At 37.5% G+C, this 26,642-nt stretch overlaps 1 protein-coding gene across 1 annotated transcript in view; it reads right to left on the bottom strand.

The window, feature by feature from the left end:
* Positions 1 to 26,642, bottom strand: part of LOC127411910 (uncharacterized) — an 89,968-nt gene that overhangs the window by 10,979 nt on the left and 52,347 nt on the right. The window contains exons 17-29 of the mRNA XM_051647803.1: positions 23,286 to 23,406; positions 22,733 to 22,915; positions 22,477 to 22,629; positions 18,739 to 18,956; positions 16,729 to 16,912; positions 16,164 to 16,319; positions 15,777 to 16,088; positions 12,744 to 12,851; positions 4,091 to 6,037; positions 3,748 to 3,810; positions 3,593 to 3,667; positions 3,362 to 3,448; positions 3,105 to 3,196 (exon numbers count right to left, since the gene is read on the bottom strand). Coding sequence (XP_051503763.1) covers positions 3,105 to 3,196; positions 3,362 to 3,448; positions 3,593 to 3,667; positions 3,748 to 3,810; positions 4,091 to 6,037; positions 12,744 to 12,851; positions 15,777 to 16,088; positions 16,164 to 16,319; positions 16,729 to 16,912; positions 18,739 to 18,956; positions 22,477 to 22,629; positions 22,733 to 22,915; positions 23,286 to 23,406 — 3,699 coding nt within the window. The remainder of the gene's footprint in view (positions 1 to 3,104; positions 3,197 to 3,361; positions 3,449 to 3,592; positions 3,668 to 3,747; positions 3,811 to 4,090; positions 6,038 to 12,743; positions 12,852 to 15,776; positions 16,089 to 16,163; positions 16,320 to 16,728; positions 16,913 to 18,738; positions 18,957 to 22,476; positions 22,630 to 22,732; positions 22,916 to 23,285; positions 23,407 to 26,642) is intronic.

Genomic DNA, 26,642 nt, shown 5'->3' on the forward strand with positions numbered 1-26,642 from the left:
AATCCAAAGCATGAGAACTCGTAGAGTTGGAAGGGAATATTAAAAGTGCTGAGGCAGAGCTGAAGCGCCGAATGTCATCTGATGGCCACAGATTGAAATACAGATATAATACTATTTTGTCACGGAAGGTGGAGTTTTGGCTATTCAGGGCAAGACAGTCATACTTTGAGTCAGGAGAAAAAGCAGGGAAGCTTTTGGCTAGACACATAAAGCAGAGAGAGTCTTTTCTACCATTCCCTCAGTGAAATCTGCTGGTGGGGAAATATTTACCTCGGCCATTGATATTAATAATGCTTTTAAAGAATTTTATCTAGATCTTTATAGTTCCACGTCTTCATCTACTGATGAAGATATTAGGAACTTTGTGGAACCATTAGAACTCCCTAAACTGATGAGTGAGCAAAAAAATTCTCTTGATTCTGAGATAACCTTGGAAGAGCTTGACGAGGTAATTAAGGCCTTGCCTACAGGTAAGGCTCCGGGGCCAGATGGTTTTGCAGCTGAATTTTTTAGATCTTATGCTACAGAATTGGCTTCACTTTTGTTAGAAGTTTATATGGAATCATTAAAGAATGGAAAGCTTCCACCAACCACGACACAAGCCCGGATCAGTCTGATACTTAAAAAGGACAAAGATCCAAACGAGTGTAAGAATTACCATCCAATTTCCCTGATCCAGCTAGACGTAAAAATATTATCAAAAATTCTGGCTAACCGATTAAGTAAAGTTATGACATCCCATATACATATAGATCAGGAGGGGTTTATTCGGTGCCGCAGGTCTTCTGATAACATTAGGTGTTTCCTCAATATTACGTGGTCAGTGGCAAATGATCAGACTCCGGTCGCGGCCATCTCACTTGACGCCGAAAAGGTGTTTGAAATGGTAGATTTAATTTAGATTAAGATTTTGGAAATATACAGATTCAGGAATAATTTTATTGGATGGATTAAGTTACTTTATAGACACTTGGTAGCGGCGGTACAAACAAATGGATTAATTTCAGATTATTTTACTCCGGATAGGGGCACCCAGCAGGGTTGTCCTCTTTCCCCATTATTGTTCTGTCTTGCCCTGGAACCATTAGCAGCCGCGATAAGAAGGGAAGATGATTTTCCAGGGGTGGTGGCGGGAGGTATGGCGCATAAGCTTTTGCTTTATGCAGATTATATTTTATTATTCGTCTCTGACCCCATTAGATTTATGCCTTGCCTCCATAAAAATATTAATTCATTTTCTAAGTTCTCGGGATACAGAGTCAATTGGTCTAAATCCGAAGCTTTAGCTCTGACAGCGTACTGCCCAGTAACAGCTTTCCAGCTGGACGCCTTCCAGTGGCCTAAATAGGGCACTAAGTATTTGGGCATTTTATTCCCAGCAAATTTGTCTGATTTAGTTAGAGTTAATTTTGACCCCTTAATAGAAAGGTTTTTGAGCGATGTGGGCAGGTGGGCTTCATTACATTTTCTATGATTGGGAAGGTTAATGTTATTAAAATGAATTGTATTCCAGAATTCAACTATCTGCTACAATCTCTCCCTGTAGATGTCCTTCTCTCTTATTTCAAGCAATTTGATAACATAGCGAAGTCCTTCATTTGGAATAGTAAGCGTCCCAGATTACATTTCAATAAGTTACATAGGCCGATTGACAAAGGTGGGCTAGGCCTACCCAAGATTTTGTTTTATTATTTTGCATTTGGTCTCAGACATTTGGCACATTGGTCGCTTCCACCTGAAAGTGACCCTTCCTGGTTTTATATTGAACAGGACGTTCTTGCCCCTATTTTGCCATTGCAAAGCCTTTCTATCAAACTAATTGGAGAAGTTAAGTTACACCCCGCTATCTCGCATTTGCACTCGGTATGGACAAAAGTGTCCAGAGTGTTTAATTCGGACATTTATTTAAATGTTGCTTCAAGCATATGGCTGAACCCTAAATTATGTATTAATAAGACCCCTTTCTGCTGGTCAGAGTGGATTGTGAGGGGGGTTACTACACTCGGCGAACTTTATGAGAGTGGAGTGTTGAGATCTTTTGAGAATTTTGTTCAACATATTGGGTATTGTTTTATAGGTATTTATAGCTGCGCCACCTGCTCTGTATAGTTGAATGGTGATTACTGCTTTTGGAAAAGGTCATGTGGTATCAGTGTATTACTCCCTGCTAATCCAGAGTCTGGGGGACAGACCTTCAACTTCTCTCAAGAGATTATGGGAGAAAGATTTATACTTGGTATTGGAAGAGAGAGTGTGGGCTAGGATTCTAAAAAATGTCAAGTCTGCATCTAGAGATGCAAAAATTCGCCTTATGCAATTCAAGATTTTACATATATTTTATTGGACCCACTCTAGATTGTATAGGATTGGTCTTAAAAACACACCCACCTGCTGGCGATGCCAATCAGAAGTTGGAGACACAACCCATGTCTTTTGGGGGTGTGTTAAAATCCAAGATTTTTGGTTGAAGGTTCAGAGTTTTTTGTGTGATGTTTTTGGCTCTCGGATTTTACTTTGCCCCAGACTTTGTATTTTGGGCAATGGGGCGGTCATAAATTTGGGGGACAAACATATAAAAAATTGGGTTCTGACCAGTATTATGATTGGCAGACAAATAATTTTAAGGGGTTGGAAGTCAGACGGAGTGCCATCATTTCCGGAGTGGTGTGCGGAGATGGGGAGGGTGGCAGCTTTCAAGGAGGTGGCTAGTAGAAGGCTGGGGTTTGGAGACTTGTTTTTCAGAAAATGGGGTAATTATTTAGCAGTTTTGAGGGACTCTTGGGGAAGGGATGGGGAGAGAGAGGTCTAGTTTAATTATGTATGTTTATTATATATTTAATTTTTTGTTTTTTTGTTGTTTGTGTGTATATTGTTTTATGTGACCACAGGGGTGTTCGTTGGGGAGGGATATTAGTGGGGGTTAAATGTTGATTCGGTGTGTATGTGTTGTGTTTTTCTCTGTTGTGTTTTTTTTTTTTATCAATAAAAAATGTTAATTACAAAAAAATAAAAGCAGCACTGCAGGTGAAAACTATTTAAAACACTTACTTCAGTCTTTAACAAAGACAAACATGCACAGCCCTGCAGTTCTGTTAGTAATTTACCTCAAGCAGAAGCAGTTGGGTTTTTTGGTGTACTCTGGTGATGGCTCACACACTGCTCCGATTAGATTCAGAGGCAGGCTGGTCGCACAGCTCTGTGAGATACAAGTATAGAGTCATTCTGGGTAACTCACATACTTTACAGCTGCCATTAAAATGCAATTTGATCGCAATATAACAAATGACTGTCTGTTTGCAATAGAGGGACACAAATGTTTCTACTCAGCTGCAAACCCAGAACCTGAAGTCTTCAAACTTACCCTGAATGTATCTTTCCTGTCTTCATAGAAACACATTGTTTGTTTGTACAAGATGGCATGGTAAGAGTTCCATGTCCTGCACAGGGCCTGAAAGAGCAAAGCAATCTTAAAAATCAATTAATCAAATAAGAATCTAAACTGTATCTACACCATTGGGACATTCAAGAGTTCAGTCATGTATTCCATAAGATCTTGTTTTGAGGGATTAATAACAGTAAATGTGATATTCACCTTCTTTCCCCCCAATTGCAGTTTATGTTTTCTCTCCAGTGTACCTTCCATAGATGGCAGTTCTTGCCTCCCACTCTGGAAATAAAGGCCAAATTAAATGTCAAACAATCATTCATTTTTCAGTCAGAATCAACACATTCTGTACTTCTTTGTACCTGGATATCAGAGTCATCTGTCTCCAAACCCATATGAACAGACAGGAGGCTCATAGACTGGTCCTGAAGAGGACAAAAAAACAAAACAAAAAAAACAACAAAGCATTACTTTACCATGGTAAAGGTAAATTATATATTCACCAATTATAACTACAATTATCATAATAATATGGAATGTGCAGCCCATTACTCATCTTGAAGGGATAACTTTACAAATTAAATCCTATACAACCACATAAACTAGCTGATTCCTTGTGCTTACAAAAAATACATTCATGTTGATATCTTAGACAATAGCTCACTGGGTCTGACAGGTGTTTAGCAAACATCGTGTTGACCTCACCTTCAGAAACCCTGTTTCCTCCTCCTCATCTTCCTCCTCCTCTCTATAATGGTAGATATACTTTTGCTGGTCCTCTATTTCTGGCAGTTTAACAAGATCTGAAGCGGTTTCATTAACAGCAACATGTTTGTAAACCTGTTCTTGTTGAGTGAATGCAGCCCAAGAACTTCTGTTCCCACTGCCCAGAGCTTCTTCCCTTGCATCCTGCTGCTTCCCACAACCCACTAAAGTCTGGATAGATGATGGCAATTTGAACTCTGCCACTAGAAGATTAGGTGCAGAGGCAGTAACCAACTTCCTGAAGAGTACCGCTTGATCCTTGGGTGAGGACTCCCTATTCTTTTCTGGAGAGGAGCTTGCTGGCAAAGCCTGATAACTGTTATACATGATGTCTGAACATACACTCTGTCGATAGCTGTTGGTGTGATTCCAGATGTCCTCCAACTCCTCCTCTTCTTGCTCAAACTGCTGGTGGTCAGGGTGGACAGGATCGTCGATGGATAATGCAAGGCTCTTTTGCATGGAGCAATCTAAGTTCTTGTTGGAGACTTCTGCCTCAAATGATGACACCTTTGCCATTGTCCTCTTGAACACTGGACACTCCGAGGTTTCCAGGAACGGACCCTCAGCACATAGCTTGAAGCTTCCAGAGCTAGAGTGTCCAGAGTCCACAGAGTCATTCCTTCCATTGGCTCTAAAGTTCAGAACCACGTGAGATGCATGGTTCTGAAGTGGGTTGGGACTGTCTCTCAATGGTTGAGAGCTTGAGGTCTTGGCTGGCTTGTGGAACATGTGTCCGTTAAGATTGTGAATCAAAGTATGGACACTGGGACATGGGACATGAATCTCTGCCGTAGTTGGGCTGTGACTGTGGTTGGTTGTGCCTTGGCCTGCATCTTGAAGGATCTCTTTGTAGTTAAGTTGAGTTGGCATTGTGTCCCAATTAACTTCCTCTTCTTTGGGCAGTCTACTGATCCCAGAGAGACGTTTTAGTTGAACATCAATCAGATCCCTGGATATAGAGGTGTGGTTCCCTTCAAAGGAGATGTCTTTGATGACTGGAGAAGGTGGAGGAGGGAATTTATCTTCAGTAAATGAGACAGTTTCAACGCTGATGTTTTTAGCATCTTTACAGTCAATCCTAAGGGTGATTTCACCTGGAGATGTGTGCTTAGGCTCGTCTTTTTGTGTTGGGGGTGAACGTGCTAATTTGAAGGTGCTCAGAGCTATCGGACGCTCAGACTGAGAGTCCTGGTTATGAGGATCTGTCTTCTTTGGCTCAGCAGGTCCAATTGTAATGACATCTTGAATGCTAGGGATGAGGCTCATATCCTTTGGCAGGTCGAAGCTTAAGACTGACCCCAAGGAGAGGAACCTGCAGTGATTCTTCACATGTCCTTTGGTGGTAATTCTGAGGTGTTCTTCTGGAGCTCCAACCTCTTGAGAACATTCTGCATCTATGTCTTGCACCAAAGGGTTCTTCATGTAATCCAAGACCTGGATCCCATCACTCTTTGGTTTCGTTGCATTTTTACGCTTCTTCCTTTCCTTCAGAGGCCAAGTGTGTGTACTGTACGTCGATGGTTCACATACAGGTGGCAAAGCGACCTCCTCTTCAGGCTCCTCTCCCATGATCTTCTGAATGGTGTGTCTACGGTCATCTTTCATCTTCCTTTTCTTACTCTTCCTCTTCAGGCTGCTGAAGATCGAGATGTTGCCACTCTTTGGCAGCAGGTGAAGGGAGGAGTTGTTGGCCTGCTTAAGGGTATCTTCATTTGAGGACGTGGAGTATGGGGAGGTACAGGGGGAGGAGAAAGAGTATGGGGAGGTCCTGGGAGAGGAGGAGGAGGAGGAGGGCTGCTGGGTTTTCCTTCTGGGCAGCGTCATACTCTCATAAACTGGGGCTATTGATGTGTTGTTGTCTGTAACATGCAAGTAAGTACTTACCTAAAACAAAAGCAGAATATAGTTTCAGACATTTCAATACATTTTGTCTTCTTCTTATGAACCCATGCATAAAGCTGTTATGAAGCATGCAAACGCATTTCATTTTATAAAAAGTATAAAGCACACCAAAAAGTGTTTGGACAGTTAAACCAAACAAACAAAAATATTGCATTAGCTACAAAACTTCAAACCAAGCGTTACCTACATAAATTTTTCACTTTTTACGGAAGCCCTGAAATTTTTTTTTAGGTGTCTTAAAAAAAAATAATTTCACTCAATAGAAAATTCTCTCTCTAAAAACATTTTTTTTTCTCTCTAAATTTTTCTGTCTAAATTAGTTTTTCACTCAAATTTTTTTTCTCGCTAAAATTTTTTTTCTCAAAAATGATTTCATGAATTCATACTTGTTGAGCTTAATTATGCATTATTTTATTCTTCCAGAAATTATAACATTATTTACTACAAGATTAATATTAGCAGGTGTACACACATCACAATATTTAAGAGAAGCAAAGTTCTCAAAGCTTCCCCTCATTTCACAGACCACGAGACAACCAGACAGCCGGACGTTGTTTGAACACAAAGCGTACACCGTTTCCTCAAGCAGCTCTGCATCTTCCTTTAACTAGACACTGTGCCGTGGTACCGTTGAAGCTGACACGTCGCTCCACAGAGTTTGGGCAACGCTAACACGAGTCATCCCTTTAAACACAGCAGTAAAAACACAGCGAGAGTCATCACAACGATCAAAGACATCTATCTAGCGCATGTTAACATAGGCATACAAATAAAAAAGCACAATATCAATAGCAGCACCGGTATTCCTGGTGGTGAATGTCAGAAAACTACCAAAAATAACTCCCGAATGACAAATGAAGCGCCTGTAACCTGAGGTATATTCATTTAATTGTGGGATTTCATGCATTAGTAGGCTCTCTAACATTATATATGTTTCTTTCCTTAAGTTTTGCAAAACAGTCTTGTTAGAGTATTATACAACTATAAATCAACAGATCAAGTACCAGAGCCACCATCTGTCCCCATATAAGCATAAGACTTCATGCTTACTGATAGTGGCACCTGGTGGCTGAGGTTGGTACCGCATGCTAATTGTTAGCTAGCACACAAAAAAACAAAAATATATATCTCTTGAGCAGAATTTTTTTTTTTTAGACGAAAATACAAATATAAGAGAAAAAACTTTTTAGAGAGAAAAAGTTTTTCACCTAGTGAATTCTTTTTTCAAAGTGCGGTTCAGGGCTTCCATACTTTTTTGAAGCCTTTTAAAAAAATCATTATAAAACAGGCCCCATGTTTATTTTTACGGATGTTGTATAAAGTTCAAACAGGTGTTCTACAGTAGCAGAATAACCACAGGTGGAGTTCACTACATTAACTATGGACATGTTCCACTGACATTTGACAACCACAACATGTACAAATACTTTGTCTCCAATTTTAACAGAGTATCTATTACTTCATCACAAACATCTTTTTATGAAATGTTTTACTTTAAAGTGTGCTTGTGCAATCTTTCTTTACAATAGATGCTACTTGGTCGGATATTGTTTTCATCTAATGCAATGACATTCATAAGTACTTTTGGGCCACTGAAATTCTTAGTTAAAACCCTGCTTCACAAAAACTGTGTTTAAATATCTGAACTGAGATTCTGAATACAGTTTTGTGAGTGTGACACTGACTCAAGCAAAGCATTTCTGAGTAAAAGCACATTGCTTCACATTTGTTACTGAGGGTTAATGACATCAGACTGCAATGATAAGAACAATCGACCAAAAAATGCTGAAATACCATTCCTTCACTGCTTACGTTAAGAAGATGAAATCCACATTTGAGCAATAGTAAAAAAGAATTTTGTTTTTGCAAAAAATGACAGGGCATTGCTATCACATTGCTAAGGTGTTAACAGTATGTTTAGTGTGTTGCTAAGTGGTTGCAAGGGTGTTCTGGGTGGTTGCTAGGGCTTCGCTATGTGGTTTGTGTAAGCCTGTGGAATTTTAGCTGCAAAACTGTAAGTCTGATTTCTTTAAAAAGTAAAAGCACGCCTCTTCTCAGTAAGCCTCACAATTTGAAGTTGCATTGATGTCCACAGCACAAATGATGCATGACGAGTTACATGCTTAAGGTTAGGGGTTTGTTCAAATCCCTAACACTAAGCATGAGCAATTATAAAGTGATGTTTGCCTTAGCAAATAAAAACAATGAATTTGTGTGAGAAGAACATCATGAAAGACTCATGAAAAACTGTACTGTACAAGCACACTTCTTTTTGTTCTCAGGGCTTAATAAGAATCATATGCTCTTAAACATGTCGTCATACACAGCTGTAATGGCTTGACCTTTCACCCTGTGACTAATCTTGTGTTGCCCTGGCAGTTTGAGTCCATAAATCACCAGTGCAGTCAGGAGGCCTTCGAGAAAGTTCGAGAAAGTCCTCCAGCACCCCTCACTCCTGCTGGGAGCCATCACCATTCATGGGAAAAAAAGGGTGAGGTCACATCTCAACACCGCACTACTGACATCAGTGAGTTTACATTAGTCCTAAAGTGAACTTAAAAAAAGAGTGAACAACTCTACTGCCTCCATCCAATCACCCCTCATATTCTGATTGGTCCCTTTCGGTTTTCTTTCTCCTTTCATGCATATCTTTAAAAAACAATACAAAAAACATTTAAGATCTGATAAAAGCCAGCCACAGGCCTCTGCTGGTTTGATTTAGGCCCAAAACATATTCTACGCAGGTTAGAGGAAGCAGGAACTTCTAGTTGCACAAACTTGATTTCATGTGTTGATGCATTACGAAATATCAGTTCAGCAAATTCTTAATGCAATGCTCAGCGTTGCCACAAGGGGTGCTATATAAACCGTAGTCTTCTTTAACAGTCATTTTTTTCACGGCGGAGTAATAGTTTGAAGAGAATCTTGCTGAGCAAGTCAGTTAAAGTTATTTAATCTATTGACATGTTTATTGCTAGCTACAGGAATAATAACGCATTCGGTTTAATGCAATGTGTTGGACAAGTATTCGCATTCGCATCTGCATACTTTCAAAGAGTATGCTTCTGGCCTTTGGGCACCTATACATGATTTTATGAACCAAGTCATGTGACCAAAATCTGAATACATTGACCAATGAGAATTGGAGAGATACGGGTCAAGCTGAGCTTTCGGAAATCCAATTCTCTTTTTAGCTGCTCGATTTCAAAATGACTCTATTTCCACAAACTGACACCATTTCTCTAGTGTGTAGGAACCTTTAGTTTACAGACGTCATATAGAAACTGTGTGAAACTGTGCTTACATGTTACAATTATACAATTATCTGACTTAGTTTGTGGGATTATACGCGTCTGTCTTTTTGCGATACTATTAGAAGTTTGAGTCATTGGCTATGTTTACATGTCCACCAATACTCTGATTATTGCAAAGGAATAATTAGGTTAAGATGTTTATATTTTTGAGCAAACCTTTTCAATTCCATTTACATGCAACTTGCCAATACTCTGATTATTTGCTGAGAAATGTGATGTTTTAATGCTTTTTTATAAATTAATAATCATTACAAAAACATATTTTTTTAACACAAAATTAATCAGTTTGTGTTTTTGAACAATTTAGAGCAATTTTCGATTACACTGGATGCACTGTCTGTTTTTGATTCACTAAAAAGAATCGTTCATAAGAGTCATTTGTTTGTGAATCGGAATACATGCGCTGGATGTTGTGGTGTTCCGCCCACAAGGACAAACTCATTTGAAAGACGTGTTTCCTTGCCATTATTTTGCAGTATACTTTCTTTTTATCTCACCAACATTCCATTCAGACTGCAAAGGGACATTCACAATTCGGGAAAATATGTTTGTTTGTTTGTTTGTTTTTGCCGAGGGGCTGTAGATTCTGCAGCATGGAAGCACCACTGCTGGAAAACAGTGTAAGAAATTGCCGTTTCACGTGAAGTGGAAAAGTAAGTGCAGCTTCTTCTATTTTGTGATGTTTTCAAACCTGTGTTTGAGTGTAACATCATAGGTCTGCAGCACTGGCGCAGTCGCACTTTGGTCAGAGTGGAAGAAATGCAAATAAAGCGTTTACATGCTTGTATAGAGCGTACTCCACATATCTTACTGCAATTATCATTACTCTGATTAATTATCATATTCGTAGTATTCTGTTTACACGAGCAACAGTTTATTGCCTTTATCGCATTATGAGGATGCACGTAAATGTAGCCATTGACACATCTGAGTTGATAAAAATTAGAAATCAGGTTCGTAGAAAAATTCTCTTTGTGTCTGTGATTCACAAATTTTTGAAAAACATTTACAGCATTTTCTACAAAAATCGATTTAATGACTGTAGAAATGTCATGTGGGGTATTCAAGTAAAAGGCATTAAAATACACTATATGGCCATAAGTTTGTGGACACCATATGTGCTTGATGAACATTTGATTTCAAAACCATAGGCATCAATTTTCCCCTTTGCTGTAATAAAAGCTTCCACTCTTTTGGGAAGGCTTTCCACTATACTGTATGTAGTAACATGGCTGCAGGGATTTGCTCTCATTCAGACACAAGGCTATCAGTGAGGTCAGGAACTGATGTTGGTCGATGGGGCCTGACTTACAGTTGCTGTTCCAGTTCACCCCAAAAGTGATCAGTGGGGTTCAGGTCTGGGCTTTGTGCAGGCCAGTCAATTTCTTCCATGCCAGACACAGTAAACCATTTCTTTATGGACATCACTTTGTTCACAGGGGCATTGTCATGCTGGAACAGAAAAGGGCTATCCCCAAACAGTTGCCACAGATTCGGAAGCACACAAAGCCCAAGCCATTACATAAAGAAACATTAAGATTTGTCTTTACTGGATTTAATGGAGTAACCAAATTCGTTAATTAGAAGGGGGTGTCCACAAACTTTTGGACATATAGTGTATATTCCTTGCACCTTGAATAAATGAGACTGTAAACAACTTGATCTTTAATTTCAAAAAAGTTTAATATGACAAAATAACAATTTTTTTTTTTGTTTTTTTTTTTACTTCACACACAGTCTTGAGGGTCTAAAGAAGTCTTCTGTGTTTTATGATTATTGTTTTTTTGTTTGTTTTTTTGTCACATGACAACAGAATGGATATCTACATACTGGGTACACCATATGACTGATTTGGTGGACAAATGATTATTTTTCAAACATTAATCATATTTTAAAACAAAATTCCTTCACTGCTATTTTTTATATTTTTATATTTTAATAAAAGATTATTCTACACTGCTCATGTGGATATGTTTTTTTTTTTTTTTTAAGAATATCAGGGTTTTTTTTTTACTGTCTCTGGATGGTTACACCACATGACATTTTTGACTCAAATAAAAAAATATACAATGACTCAGTAATTGAAAACATGTTCATCATAGAAGAGGTGTATTTACTGTAAGTAACTGTTCTGTGTGAATTGCATTTTGTATGTATTTTTGAATAATTTAATAGATCTGGATAAAAAAAAATCTGTTTTTGAGGGTACAAAATAAAAAAAATCCTGCTGAAAGATATCAAAATGCATTTTAAGTGAGGGTATATGACAGCGGCCAGCCAATTTCCCACAAGCCCTAATCCTCCTGTCATTATTTAAAAAATAATCTGTTATTCAAAGCTCCCTTGAGGTTTTCCAAAAATGGAACACATCCACAAAATTATACTCCTGGATTACATGAGAGCTGCAAAACCTAATGCAAAAGCTCAATTTCCAAAATAATTTCTACTACTGACCAAAGTTTACACTTCACAGACCCTTATGGCATAATAAAAGACGAGAGCATACTGCAAATCCATTTAAGGCTAATATACTTTTAAACCTCTTGTAATGGTTCCAAGAAACACACAAGTTTTATTTTTGCTGCAATTACTTTCAAAATTTTCCCAAAGATAGTTTTGTAAACAATCTGAATGTTTGAAATGAGGCTTTATATGTGTCTTGGAAAAGTTTCCCGTCCCAGTTTAAAATGTTTCCCATACTGGCAGCTCAGAATGAGATCATTGGAAGTGGCTATTTCCTCAATAATCTTTACATTACCTGCTCTTAACTGTTTGCATTCTTTCCTAAACCGCAGTGACCCCTCATGCAACAAAGTGAACTCTTTTACTTTGTATGTTTTCCAACCACTGAACAAATGAAGCCCTACTTAATAGTACTACTTGTACTGTGCAGTATGTATATCACACATTTTAACATCTTCTAAACTCATTAATTCAATGGACTGCCAAAAGTTATTTTTACACTTCAAAAAAATGCAAAATATTTATTTCTGAGATGAATACTGGATGCTGATCGCTGGATTAAACATGCAATGAAATGAGGTCACGGGACAACAATGTAGCATACTGCTGTTTGAAATGTTTTTAAAGCATACTGCCTACCTTTTTAGAATAGTACGCAGTACATAGTGTGTACAATATGCAGAAGTAAGCAGTATGTTAGTACATAGCCCATGTTTCTCAATAATGCTGCTCGAGATGTACTGTACTATTTATTAATCCTAATTAGTTTATAATAGTATAATATGATGGTGAATGATGGTTTCACTCCTGAAGATCATGTGTTAGTCAGTCCATCACACTGCAATCTTCATGCACAACACTAACATGTTTCTGTTTATTCATGCAGGGCCAATAACCACAACTTAATTTACCTCTTCTGTACTGTGTCGATAGATCTTTTTCTTTTGCTTTAAACTACCAAAAAGCCCCTGGCAGCGTTTCCAAAAGCTTTTACAGGCAGAAGAGTAAGACTCAGCGAGCTGAAGGAGAAGGTGAGAGAAGATAAAACAGAAGGATGTAGTCGTAGAAGAGAAAGGAAACTATAAGGAGACAGAAGATAACTGCTGAAAATAGAGTGGGGTATGAAATACAGGGTTGTGATGTTGCTGCTTTTGTAACTGTGACAGACAGGTAGAAAAAGCAAAGAAATGTTAAAGGGATAGTTTACCCCAAAATTACAAATCTGTCATTATTTACTCACCCTCACGTCGCTCCAAACCCGTAAGACTTACTTTCTTATGTGGAATGCTAAAGGAGAATTTTTTCAAGAATTCTCACTCAGCTATTTTACATACAACAACAGTTCCAAAACAGTTCATGTCTGTCAAGCTCTTAAACGGACAAAAAAATAAATACACATAAAACACCATAAAAGTACTCCATGCAAGCCATACGACTGATGTGTAAGGAACAGACCAAAATTTAAGTCGTTATTCACTTAAATCCAACAAATTCTTTAATCTGCATGTTAAAGCTGCCGTGATTCGTTCAGTTACAACACACTGAAATCCAACAGTGTTTGGTGTCTATAGCTGGCTTTCTATCCAAGTATTTATATGTGAATTTTGGGAGATAGCATTTTAAAAATGCTGGTTGAAAACTCAACAGAAGATGCGGATCCATTTTCCAAAAAGCACATAAAAGAAAAGTTGAAATGGAAACACATTTACTGTGCATAAAAAAAAAATCACGTGACGTATAGAGGCAAATAATACGCTCATAACTGGGCTGATCAGTGGATCAATATAATTTAATATATTCTTAAATGTTGCTCTGGTCATTCTGAATGGAAAGGAAAAATGAAAATGAACTAAATGTATTTGAATTTGCATAGTTGGGGAACGAAACGTAGAATGTTATTTACTTTTGTGTTATTTTTGCATTAAAAAATGTTTATTATATAATGGGTCATAAAACAAATAAGGTTGTCCTAGGTGATACAAATTTAGAAATATTTTTTAAAAATCTAGTTTAAAACATGTCAATGTGGGTTACAAATATGTATATACAGTACTGTGCAAAACTTTTAGGCACTTAAGCTGTTTCACAAAAGCATTTGTCTTAAGATGGTTATGTATATCTTCAGCTTTAGTGTGTCAATAGGACATATAAATGTTAGACTCCCAAACATTACTTTTGCAAATAGAAAAGATTAGAATAGAAGAACAGGGAGCCCTGCAACCGATGTCATGGCCCCCACAAAGCCCCCCACTGAACATCGTGTCAGTCTGGGATTAAATGAAGAGACAGACGTAATTGAGACAGCCTAAATAGATAGAAGAACTGTGGAGAATTCTCCAAGAAGCTTAAAACATCCTATCTGCCAACAACCAAGAAAAACTGTGTCCAGGTGTACCTAGGAGAATTGGGGCTGTTTTAAAGGCAAATATGGTCACACCAAATATTGACTATTTATGGCATTATTTTTGAAGAAATCCTCACTATGCAACATTATTCACAAGTGCCTAAAAATTTTGCACAGTACTGTATAAAAAAATATTTACAGCATTTCAAAAACACTTTAAAAATGTTATGTGGTGCAACCATCAAGTAAAAGGTATTGAAATAGTTTCCTTGCACCTTGAATGCATGAGAGTGCATGCAAATTAATCATTCATTTCAAAAAAGTTTTCAAACGTGTGTTTCAAGATGAATTTTTTAAGTCAAGAATATCAAGAAGTTTTCTCATGGTTATACCAAATGACCTGAACCAAATGTGCCTTTTCATAAAAATGTCAAAATAGACATATTTAATGATAATGATTTGTTTTAAAACTTTACACACAGTCTTGTGGGTCTAAAGAGGTCTTCTCTTTTTTATGATTTTTGTCACATGACAACATAATTGCTACCTACATGTTGGTTAAACCACATGACTTTGATTTTGTGGACAAAAGTTTTTCAAATATTAATCATATTTTAAAATAAAATTGTTTCACTGCTTATTTTCTTAAGAAATAATAATAAAAGTTTATTCAGCACAACTCGCGACAACATTGCTTTTTTACAGTCTCCAAACGGTTACACCACATGACAATTTTTAATTTAAGCCCCAGAAAAAATATCAAAAATGACTTTAAATTCAGTAATTGAAAACATGTTCTTCATAGAAGATGTATATTCAAGTAACTGTTTTGTATGAATTGCATTTGTAATGTATTTTTGAATCATTTATTAGACGTGGACAAAAAATCCATGCACAAAATGTAAAACTCCTACTGCATGTTGTCTATTAGACTTTCTACTCAAGCTGGTAATGGGGTAATTTGTACATTTTAGACGTACATTTTAGATTTCGAAACAAATTTTATTTGTAGCAGACACACATTGGAATATTAGACTACATCAACTTTTAGACACTGAGTTACGTGATACAATATGTGCCAATTTCCCTGAATGATCGCTGAAGTTACTATTTCGCTCTCTTGAACACATTGGATGGAAATGCTGCTTTATTCGCAAATAGCGATTTTTCGATTTTCTGCAAAAAAATTCAATTTGCAATTTGGATGGAATCGTAGCTTATAATGTCAAACCTGGCATGCAGCATCAATAAACCATTTTTGAATTATTGATCATAAAAAAATAAATACAAAAAAAAACGTACATTTCGGTCTGTTCTTCACACAAAGCTTTTGTATGACTTCAGAAGACTTGGGGTAAACACTGTACAGTCAAATGGACTACTTTTGTGGCACTTTTGTCCTATTAGGAGTTTGACAGTCCCTGGTCCCTATGAACTGTTGCTTTGGAACCCCATGAGAAAATGATGACAGAATTTTCATTTTTGAGTTATCTATTCCTTTAACAGCTAATTTTACAAGGAATAAACTTTCCCATTGTGAGACTTGGCTGGTTTGACTGTGTGTGTGCATGGATGTTTGAGGTCTTCAAATCATTCTCACCCTGTGCACAGGCTCAGGCATCGGTACGCCACCCTCCCCGCCAGGCTCCTGTACCTGGATTTGTGTGTCTCCAGAGTTACTGAAGCTCAAGATGAGGTTAACAGTGCCCCCTAGAGCCGACGAACTGGGCTCCTTCAGCATCAGGTAGGGTGAATCAGGCCTCTCTATGTTACTGTTGACATCACTTCCTCTAGGACTAATGCTCTTCATCACCTCATATCCATCATTGTGCTGTAAACTATCCTCCAGATCAGCAGGAAGCACACTTAAGCTCTCTAAGCTCTTCTGAGATTCCTCTGGTGAGGTTTCCAGCTGAAAAATGGCAGAATTAGCATGCTTTATGGAGGAGACAATATTTAATACGAGCACCAGTGATTTCAGCTCTACCTGCGGCTGCAGAGTGCACACGGTGGCTTCTGAATAAATGGCATCTGTGTGGGCTTCCTCAGTTTTCTTTCTGGTCAACAGCTGATCCTTCTGAGCCCTCCAATGGACCAGGATCCATCCCAGCATGCTCCGGAGCTCCTCCATCCTCTCGCTGATCTGCAGGAGACAAAGAGAAGTGTGTTTGTGCAAAGATGAGTTCAAAAGCCATGGAAAAGGCTGATTTTAAAGCGTTACAAATTTTTACAAAATCTTCCAACACAAAACAGCATTCAGAACACCACAATTTCATTCATTTTAAAAAAGACATCATGTCATGAAAAATCTAATTTTACTTGATCTTTTGAAATAATAGAGTTTGATTTATAATGTAACATTACTGTAAAATTTAGCACTCAAAAGAAAGAAGCTGTTTAAATTGAAGTCTTAAAGACACAGCAGCCCATTTAATTCTAAGGGCAAAAATGGTCATGCTGTAAAACAACATTACAAAAGCTTGACTAATATTCTAAAATAAAATAAAATGATACAAATATTTATGATTTGACCCTTTTAAAAAATCTCATACCATTTTGTTTAGATGGTGTTCACCATCAAAAAGCTTCTTCCCAGTGACAGTGAGCTTATCGAACTCCTCAAACTTCTGTTCAATCTGTCGATCCAGAACCTCAACCAACGGCTCCTGATTCTCTCGGCTTTGACGCAGAGCACTTTCTGAGAAGATACAGGAGCGGGTGTCTTCTGTCCAAGAGCTGAGAGAAGATGAACAGCAGCGGATGAAGAAAGAGCTTCAGGCCAATACACACAGATTAACATACTGGCCAAACGCGTTTACAAATACACAGTTTACAGAACTTGATTATGGCCGATGGTAGCCGAAGAACTTTCTTTGTGAATCTCATGAAAACATTTTTTGCATTGTGATATAATTTTAATGACAGTTGTGCGTACTGCTTTTCTGTACAAAATGTGTTTTTTTACTGACCCTCACGCCATCCCAGATGTGTATGATTTTTTTCCTTCTGCTGAATACAAACAAAGATTTTTAGAAGAATATCTCAGTTCTGTAGGTCCATAAAATGCAAGTGAATGGTGGCCAGAACTTTGAAGATCCAAAAAGCACATAAAGGCAGCATAAAAGTAATCCATAAAACTCAAGTGGTTTAATACATGTCTTCTGAAGCGGTATGATAGGTGTGGGTGAGAAACATATCAATAATTAAGTCCTTTTTTATGATAAATTCTTCTCCCTGAAATGCATGAAGAACGTGAATCGCCAAAAACAAAAGAAGAAGAATGTGAAAGTGAAAATGAAGATTTATAGTAAAAAAGCACTTAAATATTGATCTGTTTCTCACCCACACCTATCATACCGCTTCTGAAGACAAAACCACTCGTATGGATTACTTTTATGCTGCCTTTATGTGCTTTTTGGAGCTTCAAAGGTCTGGCCACCATTCACTTGCATTGTATGGACCAACAGAGCTGAGAAATTCATCTTAAATCTTTGTTTGTATTCTACAGAAGAAAGTCATACACATCTGGGATGGCATGAGGGTGAGTAAATGATGAGAGAATTCTCATTTTTGGGTGAACTATTCCTTTAATAGAGAGAATCCATATAAGGTCAGAAAAAAGATGTCGTTGTGTACACTCTATGGGGTTTTGAAACAACACTATGTGAGATATTTTTTATAAGAAAGCATTTTTAATATAAATGTATTTTGTCTCACTGTACCTGCAGAATTTTTCCACTTGTTATTAACTTGTATATAGTCAAAAAAAATGAAAACATTTGTGCTGAATATTTTTGAAGTATTTCGATTACTTTAATAACCTTCAGTAATGGAATATGTTACAAATTACATTTTACAGCATGTATTCTGTAAACTGTAGTGGAATACATTTCAAAAGTAACCCTCCCAACCCTAAATATATATATATAATTTATGTAAAATTAAAAAAAATATTTAAATCAGCTTAAATTAAAAGCAGTACAACAAATACTACCATGATGTAATATATATATATGTACAAACACAGACATCAAACTTTAAGAAATAAACACTACATTTTCTGATGGTAGCTGTAGAACTTTCTTAGTGAATCTCATGAAAACGTGACATGACAATTTCATGACCATTATGATTTTTTGGATTGTTTTCATGACAATTAAGCACCTTGTTTCCCCCTAAATTCTCATTCTCATTACCGTAATGCATCTGGACATTTTACTTTTCAGTGTTTTGTAACAGTCAAATATTTTTACTGTACATTACATTACTGTACATAAATTGAATTACTAAATTATTATAATTTTTTTAATACTGCAATAAAATGTTTTTTTATTTTATTTAAGTCTGCATAAAAATAATGTATAATATTATTTTTTGCATAACTGTAATGAGAAAATGTCCTTAACTGTCATGGAAATATTGTCAATGCAAAAAAATAGGATTCATTTTCTTATGTAAAATATAAATATCTATTTCTTTCTTTTGATTTTGGGCCAATTTTCCTGAGTAACAGCAACGTTTAACACCACATGAAATAAACTTATTTAAATAGGTTGACTTACATCATTGCCAGGTAGTTTCTGAAGAACTGCCGCAGCTGGTCAAACTGTCGGAGTCTCCTCCTGTTTTCCGCTACACTCTTGTCAAGTTCTTGCCAGGCGTGCAGGCTGGTATTTATGTCAGTCTGTACTGTGTGTATTCTATCTGGACACACATCTATCAAACCAGCAGCCAGATTCTCCACGGCCTCCATCTCCACCTTCAACACCTTGTATTCTGACTGGAGAAAAGACACCCATTTGTTCTAAATAAGATAATAGAATACCATTCACACAATTTATTTCTATATGCATGAAATACCTTATGACCTACTACATCTGTATCTCACAATGCAATAATCTCAAATTGACTTGAATTTCAGTCTTAAAGCCGCATTACACTAACAGCTCTTTAACTCTGTAAAAGGAATCATATGCTTTACATATGCAATGTTGGTATCTTTGACAGTGTTTTTGATGGTAATTAAAAGCATTACAGAATTCAAAAGAATCCAGCTGCTCAACGTTTCTTGAACAGAGACTGTCAGATGCTTTGTGCATGAGAGTCAAACTATTTTAGTATGAGCGATTAGGTCATTTATTTCACATTGGGGCTTCAGACAGCTGTGTGTGTTTGTGCAATGCACGCCACTGAAGTATACATCATATTTCACAACACACCCCACAATGCAGAAACAAATTAATCAACCAGCACATGTGCACCATGACACGTACAAATACACATCATAAATGCCATAAAATGCACATTCTTATGGACAATGGTGTCCTGAGTGTGTTATAAAGTGATGTGAGGTCTGAGTCAAAAACATCATAACGCCTATTGAACAAAACCAGCGTCTGGCTGGCTCTCAGTGGATGTGAAACTTCAATCACAACAGGAAACAGATTTTAGAAACAATGTGTTAACACAAATTCATCATGAGAGATTGAGAAAGCCATTTCCATTCGATCAACACTGGGAGGTCAATGTGTCACGACAAACAAGAAACTTCCTGTTCTGTGAGCGGCTCACTAGTAAACGGTTTGGATGTGTTATTGTGTTTCTGCAAAAACACTCGGTCACTTCCCAAGCAGATATTTTTACTGGGGTAACCACTAACCTCTGGATTTATTTTGTTAAAGCTATATGCTGCAAAAGGCCAACTGTTACAGTGATTTTACACGGTAAGGGGTGTTTTTTGGCACAGCGTGAAAGTGGAGAGGTAAAATCTGTAACACACGGCTTACAGCTTTTTTTTTTTTAAATAAATAAATGTTATCCCCTTTTCTCCCCAACTTTGCAATGCCCAATTCCCACTACTTACTAGGTCCTCATGGTGGCGCGGTTATTCACCTCAGTCTGGGTGGCGGAGGACAAGTCTCAGTTGCCTCCGCTTCTGAGACCGTCAATCTGCGCATCTTATCACGTGGCTCGTTGTGCGTGACACCGCAGAGACTCACAGCATGTGGAGGCTCATGCTACTCTCCGTGATCCATGCACAACTTACCACGCACCCCATTGAGAGCGAGAACCACTAATTGCGACCACGAGGAGGTTACCCCATGTGACTCTACCCTACCTAGCAACCGGGCCAATTTGGTTGCTTAAGAGACCCGGCTGGAGTCACTCAGCACACCCTGAATTCGAACTCGTGACTCCAGGGGTGATAGTCAGCGTCAATACTCGCTGAGCTACCCAGGTCCCCGGCTTACAGCTTTTATAAACCGGCAATATGATGAAACAAAACAAATTTCAATAAATATTTAGGATTGTTTCTTCAACTTTAGGCACTTTCATATCCCAGGGGTTAGTTTTATTAAAACAAACAGATTTCAACTTATTTCTTTTTGTTATTTAAAGGACTCCGAATTCCGAATTGGAATTCTTTTTTACCATGCATTCATTATTTATTTTTTAGCATTTTTCAAATTCAATTTTTTTTTTGTATAGATTGTACTGTTCTAGCGTTGACCCAGACAAAGACTATTGATCTTAAACTATGAAAATCCATTATAAACATACAAATTAAAAACTATGATTATCTAAATGAAGAAACCATTTCTATACATTTTTGTGTGAAAATTTCTGTGTGATTTCTATCAATTTTTTTTAAATTACGACTCGTCTTTCCACCAAACCAAACAATTTTCAAAAGTTAGTGTAGTTGTTAAACATGTCAACAGAAGTGTCAATGAAGAGCATGCTTGAGATGAAATATGAGACAAGTGAGGTTTAGAGAAAACAAAGAAAAATCAAGGTAAATATCACTTGTGAGCAAAATATTTTTATTGGGCCTCACGTCCGACAAAGTTGTAATTTTGACAAATTATGATAAAAGTGAAATTATTATATCATCGGGTGCATTTTTGGATATATGTTAGCAATGAAATTTGCTTTAGCAAGACAAAGGAGTCGGAATTTATTTTTACAAAGACGTTAAAAATAAAATTTCCATCACAATTTTTTTTTTGCGCCTAATATATATATTAGCGCTCTCAGTCGATTAAACTTTTTGTAGTTGATGCCGATTAATCACAGATTTTAAAAATGCTGAAATTTGACACCATATATATTTCTTTACCTGTCAAAATGCACTTTTTTCCATCTTAGGAAAGAAAACAAAAAATATGTAACAATATAATGCTTTATTAACATTTTCCAAACAAAAATGACAGAAATGCACCAAAATATCACCAATTCAAGTAACATTAAACATTTCCCAAAGTCTAAGTGGAGTTTGACTAATTGAAAGAACTAGTCCCCACACAGGTTTCATTTTCATTGCAATGAGCATTAAATCTCTTAAACCCTCATCCTCCACAATATTAATTCGCCTGTAGACTGTGGCTATCCGCTTTGTTACAGCAATCGTGAAGTGTCAGTGTTAAGCACCTCTTTGAACTCCACATGAAAAGCGCTTGCAGACAAAAACGTCTCATTCTGCGTTTTGGTGACAGTTAAGACTTAATAATTAAAATTAATTAAAATGTGCCTTAAATAGGCTGAAAAATACTTAATTTCTATCACAAGTGTACATCAAATAGCATTAAGAACACACTCCGGGCGGATACATTACAAAGGTTCTGCCCTTCTAACAAGTGTTTTAACTGGTTTATGGTATATTAACAGTAAATGCGTTAATCGTGATTTAGAAAAATGAACGTATTAAACTTTTTTTATTAATCGCATGCGTTAACATGCTAATTCTGACAGCTCTTAAAAATATATGTATCAACAAAGTCAACAAAAATGTCAGTGAAGATCATGATAGAGTTGAAATATGAGACAAGTGATGTTTGAAGAAAAAGAAAAATCAAGGTAAATATCACTTGTGAGCAGAATATTTTTATTGGGTATCATTTCCAATCAAGCTGTAATTTTGCCAAACTTTGGAAGATGTGTGTAAATATTATTTAATTGTGTGTATTTAGGATACATCAAATGTTAGCTATGAAATTAGCCTTAGCTAGACCAACATATCAACTATTCTTTTCTTTTTAAACAGAAAAAATGACAAATCTCCTGTGCTGCCTGGACATTGTCAGAAGACAAATGTAAAAAAATTGGTGGGAGTGTGAAATGCTAAATGTGATTTAGTAAGTAAAAGCTCAAAAGTTCAAATGCTGCTCATCCAATCAGAATATAGAGTTGGAACTATGGAAATATGTTTCGTAAAATAATTCAATTAAACAACCTCCCTCATATCTTTTGCTTCTCAACAATTTTGGCAAGTCCTGTAGAAATGTTTAGTGTGTCCGTACCTCCAGCTGGTCCTGGTCCTCCTGCAGTCTATCCAGTCCGCAACGATCTGGCTCGCATCTGATGGCAATCTCACTCTCCATCTCCAGCACGTCTACGGCAAGTTCTGCACAACGCTGCAGACACTGCTCGACCCGTGTGGACAACATGGAATGCTGGGATGCAAGAACCAAACAAACAGTGAAGATGGCATCAGACATTAAAGAGTTATAAGATAAGAAAATATAAGACAATCCTTAAGTTTTTAACTCCATCTACCCTGCTGAGAAGTTCCTGGATGCTCTGATCATGTGACTGTGAGCGTCCTCTCTCCCGCGCCATGTCATTCAGCATCTCCACAGCTTCTCTGAGCTCTTCCACGGGGTTTCCAATGCTCTCCATCAGGGGTTCATCACGATCACTCAGAAGAGAAGGTCCTGAGTCAAGATCTCCACACAGGGGCTGGAGGAGCACCAGAAAATGAAGAATAATCGTTTTGCGATGAATATCAGACAATCAAACAAAAAGACTAGTCTGACCCAAATAGGTAGTATTTCTCAGTATTTGCCAAATAAAAACAAATACTAATAATAGATTGGAATATTTCACTAATTATAGAAAATTAGTTCAATGCACTTCCTCTGTTATAGAAGTTTATAAGCTTTTATTTGAATCTTGCTTGCCACACAATGGTAATAGTTTATGGGTCCCTCCTTGTGGGGATCGAACCCACAACCTTCTGGTTACCAGTCATATAGACGTGTCGTCTTCAATGCCCATTTCACTTGCTGTAAAACTGTAAGGGAGTTAAGGTCACAGTATTGGGTCTGACCTTTCCGACGGTGCAGTAGTGGCTCTCCTCCAGTTCCACCTTCTCCAGGAACTCTGTGAGCATACGAGTGTCCTTCAGTTTAGAGCTCTGCTGGGTCAGTGCTGCCTGAACACTGCTGAACCTAAAAGATGTCAATAATAACTGGTGATGCTCATACATCCAACTTTTACTCTGGAAATCTTGCCTGGCTGGTTGTGAGATGGGTAGTTTTATCAGTAAATAAACACTTTGGTCGGTTCCTCACACAAAACTATAATTTCATTTCAGAAGCCTTGGAATATATTACACCAGTCATGTGGAAATAAGGTGCTTTTCTTTTTTATTTGTTTACTTAATTATTTTTGGATTTTTTCCCCTTTTTCACCCAATTTGGATGCCCAATTCCCAATGCGCTTTTAAGTCCTTGTGGTGGTATTGCGATTTGCCTCAATCCAGGTGACGGAGAACGAATCCCAGCTGCCTCTGCGTCTGAGACCGTCAACCCACGCGTCTTATCACATGGCTTGTTGAGCGCGTTGCCACAGAGACATAGCACATGTGGTGGCTTCACGCCATCCACGCTCAACTCACCACGCGCCCCACAGAGAACGAAATACATTATAGCAATCACAAGGAGGTTAACCCATGTGACTCTACCATCCCTAGCAACCAGGCCAATTTGGTCGCTTAGGAGACCTGGCTGGAGTCACTCACCATGTCCTGGGATTCGAACTAGCGAACTCCAGGGGTGGTAGCCAGCGTCTTTTACCACTGAGCTACCCAGGCCCCCAGGTGCTTTTCTGGAGTGTGAAAGCCTCTGGTCACTGTGTACTTTCATTTTATGGAAGTATGGACATTCTGATAAATGTCTCCTTTTGTGTTCCATAGAAGAAAGATAGACATACGGATTAGAGGTTGACCGATATGTTTTTTTTTAATGGCCGATGCTGATATCCAGAGAGCAGGGTCAATATATAACACAACTTAATATAGTAAATAACATAAACATAAAATGACTAAAAAATAAATAAATCTTATTTAGCACAATATTTACTCAATTTCACACAAAACTTTAACTTTGTAAAAAATAATCTAAACAAATAATATTGTATTTTAAATGGTAGATAGCAGTTTCTTCTGATTTCTGTTTAGTCATCAAATTTTAGTAATTTATTTGCACATGAAGAAATTGTTAATATATTAGGAAGAAGGAAATAACAGCACACACAGTAGTCCAGCAACCATAGATGGCACGTCCACGTTAGCAATCGCATTTTCTCAGAAAATACAGAATCAAACCAATTGTACATACAGTTTATAGTGAATATGACATTTACATGTGAAGTGCTTTTACTTTGAAGATGCACCCACGCACTCATGCGGATCCAGCGAGAGCAGCAATCTCCTGACAGTTTAAACGGCCAGGATCGCCTGCTTGGAATGGCACGGAGTGACCATCATGATTTGTGAATCAGAGGAACTTTTCATCCTGATTCTGAACTTTTTGATTCTGGCTGATGGAATACGATGGGAAGAAAACGTTGGATTTTCATGAGGTTCGTGAATTATATCTGTTTAAACGAGATATCTGCATATTTGCAAACGGTATATAATAGAAGTTTTATTGATATTTACTTTTTATCATTAGAAAAGACAGTTAAAAGTTACAGGGAACTGTTGAGGAGAGGCTGATAGAATACATGCTTTAGAGGTCAATAAATGAGCGTTCCACAGGATGCTGGATCTGCTCAAGTTTTGTGAGGTTGGTTTATTACATCTGTTTAAACGCGATATGTGCATATTAGCAGATGGTATATGATATTAGTTTTATTGATAGAAGCCTTTTTATCATTAGACAAGACAGTTAAATGTTACAGGGAACTGTTGAGGAGAGAGAGGGAGAATGAAACAGTGAGCACTTTAACATTATGAGCTCAAACACGTCTGCTGCGGCTCTGATATGTGGACCGTTTATATGACACTGGCTGTGTCTCGTTTGGAAGGCTGCATGCTAGTTAGGACGTGTCCTTTGAAGGCTGCAGTATACCGAGTGTCCTCCTTTATACAAATCTCATTTAAATGAGATGGCCTTCGTTGGACAAACAGAAACGGAACGTAACATGGTTACTATGACAGCAAGCCACTCTTTAACAAACGTGAGCGCTTTGAGTGAGAAGGGAACAAAGTCCCTCTTGGAGGGGAATGTATGCGGTACATTTTAGGAGAGTTATAATGATGTAAAGAGAAAAGAAAATAGATATTACAGGTGTACTTTTAATCTAATACTTTATTTTAATTATATATTAATATAATTATACATATTAGATACTCTGCACCCATCTACTGAGGTACTTCAACTTGGGAATTAACATTCCTTGCGTTTGAACATCATATTCATGGGCAAGTTGGCGTCATTTTTTTTAGACATTTCCGTTGAAGCAAAGAATTGTGGGTTGTTAGTGCCCACGAAGGATACACCTCATGCATCCTCCGAATTCCCGTGAAAGAAGGTCGCATTCGAAGGCTGCATTCGAAGTGTCCTACTCGCTTTTCTGAAACGGGACAGCCTCGATGACGTATGCGACCGACAAATGCGACTTCCGGAGGATGCAGCCTTCCAAACGAGACACAGCCACTGTGTTGCACATCGGTCTATTATTGTAGTAACACGATGGTACGTAACAACAAAACGAACCGTAACTTGTCATGTACATGTCACAGTCGCTTCACATGCAAGTATCCGATTCTCAGCGCCTTCAAGAAACAAATCGGCCAAACGGGAAAATTTATTGGCCGATGCCGATAATTAAAAAGTCAGAATATCGGCCTCGGCGATATATCGGCCGACCACTAATACGGATATGGAACAACACAAGGAAATAATTTATGAATTTGTTTGTTTGGGGGGACTATTTCTTTAACCGTCAACTGTTTTTTTTAAAGATAGATAGCATTGAAGTAAAATCAATAAAATTATGCACTTTAGGATTTTAAGTTTTTTAGATCTTATTAACAAACAAATGAATTGTGGTATCGAGAAATGTATATGCAAATAAGCAAATTTATGTAACTTCACTACAGTAAAAACCTAGTTGAAACATGAAGGAAATATGAGAATGTGTCATGTATTGGTGGCAGATGGCTGCCATCTGGTGAAAAAAAATAATAATAAATAACATGACTTTAAAATCATGTTATGACAATAATAGCCAGTAGATGGCTGCAGTGTTCTAAGTTACACATTTGGATATTATCAAACTTTTGTGTGTGTGTGTTGTGTTCTGCCTTCTGGCTGTGTTAGTCTCACCCATTTATTCCTGTGTGTGTGTGTGTGTGTGTGTGCGTGTGTGTGTGTGAGTGTGTGTATGTGTGTGTGTG

This window comes from Myxocyprinus asiaticus, chromosome 21 (genome assembly GCF_019703515.2).
Source record: "Myxocyprinus asiaticus isolate MX2 ecotype Aquarium Trade chromosome 21, UBuf_Myxa_2, whole genome shotgun sequence".
Classification (NCBI taxonomy): Eukaryota; Metazoa; Chordata; class Actinopteri; order Cypriniformes; family Catostomidae; genus Myxocyprinus; species Myxocyprinus asiaticus.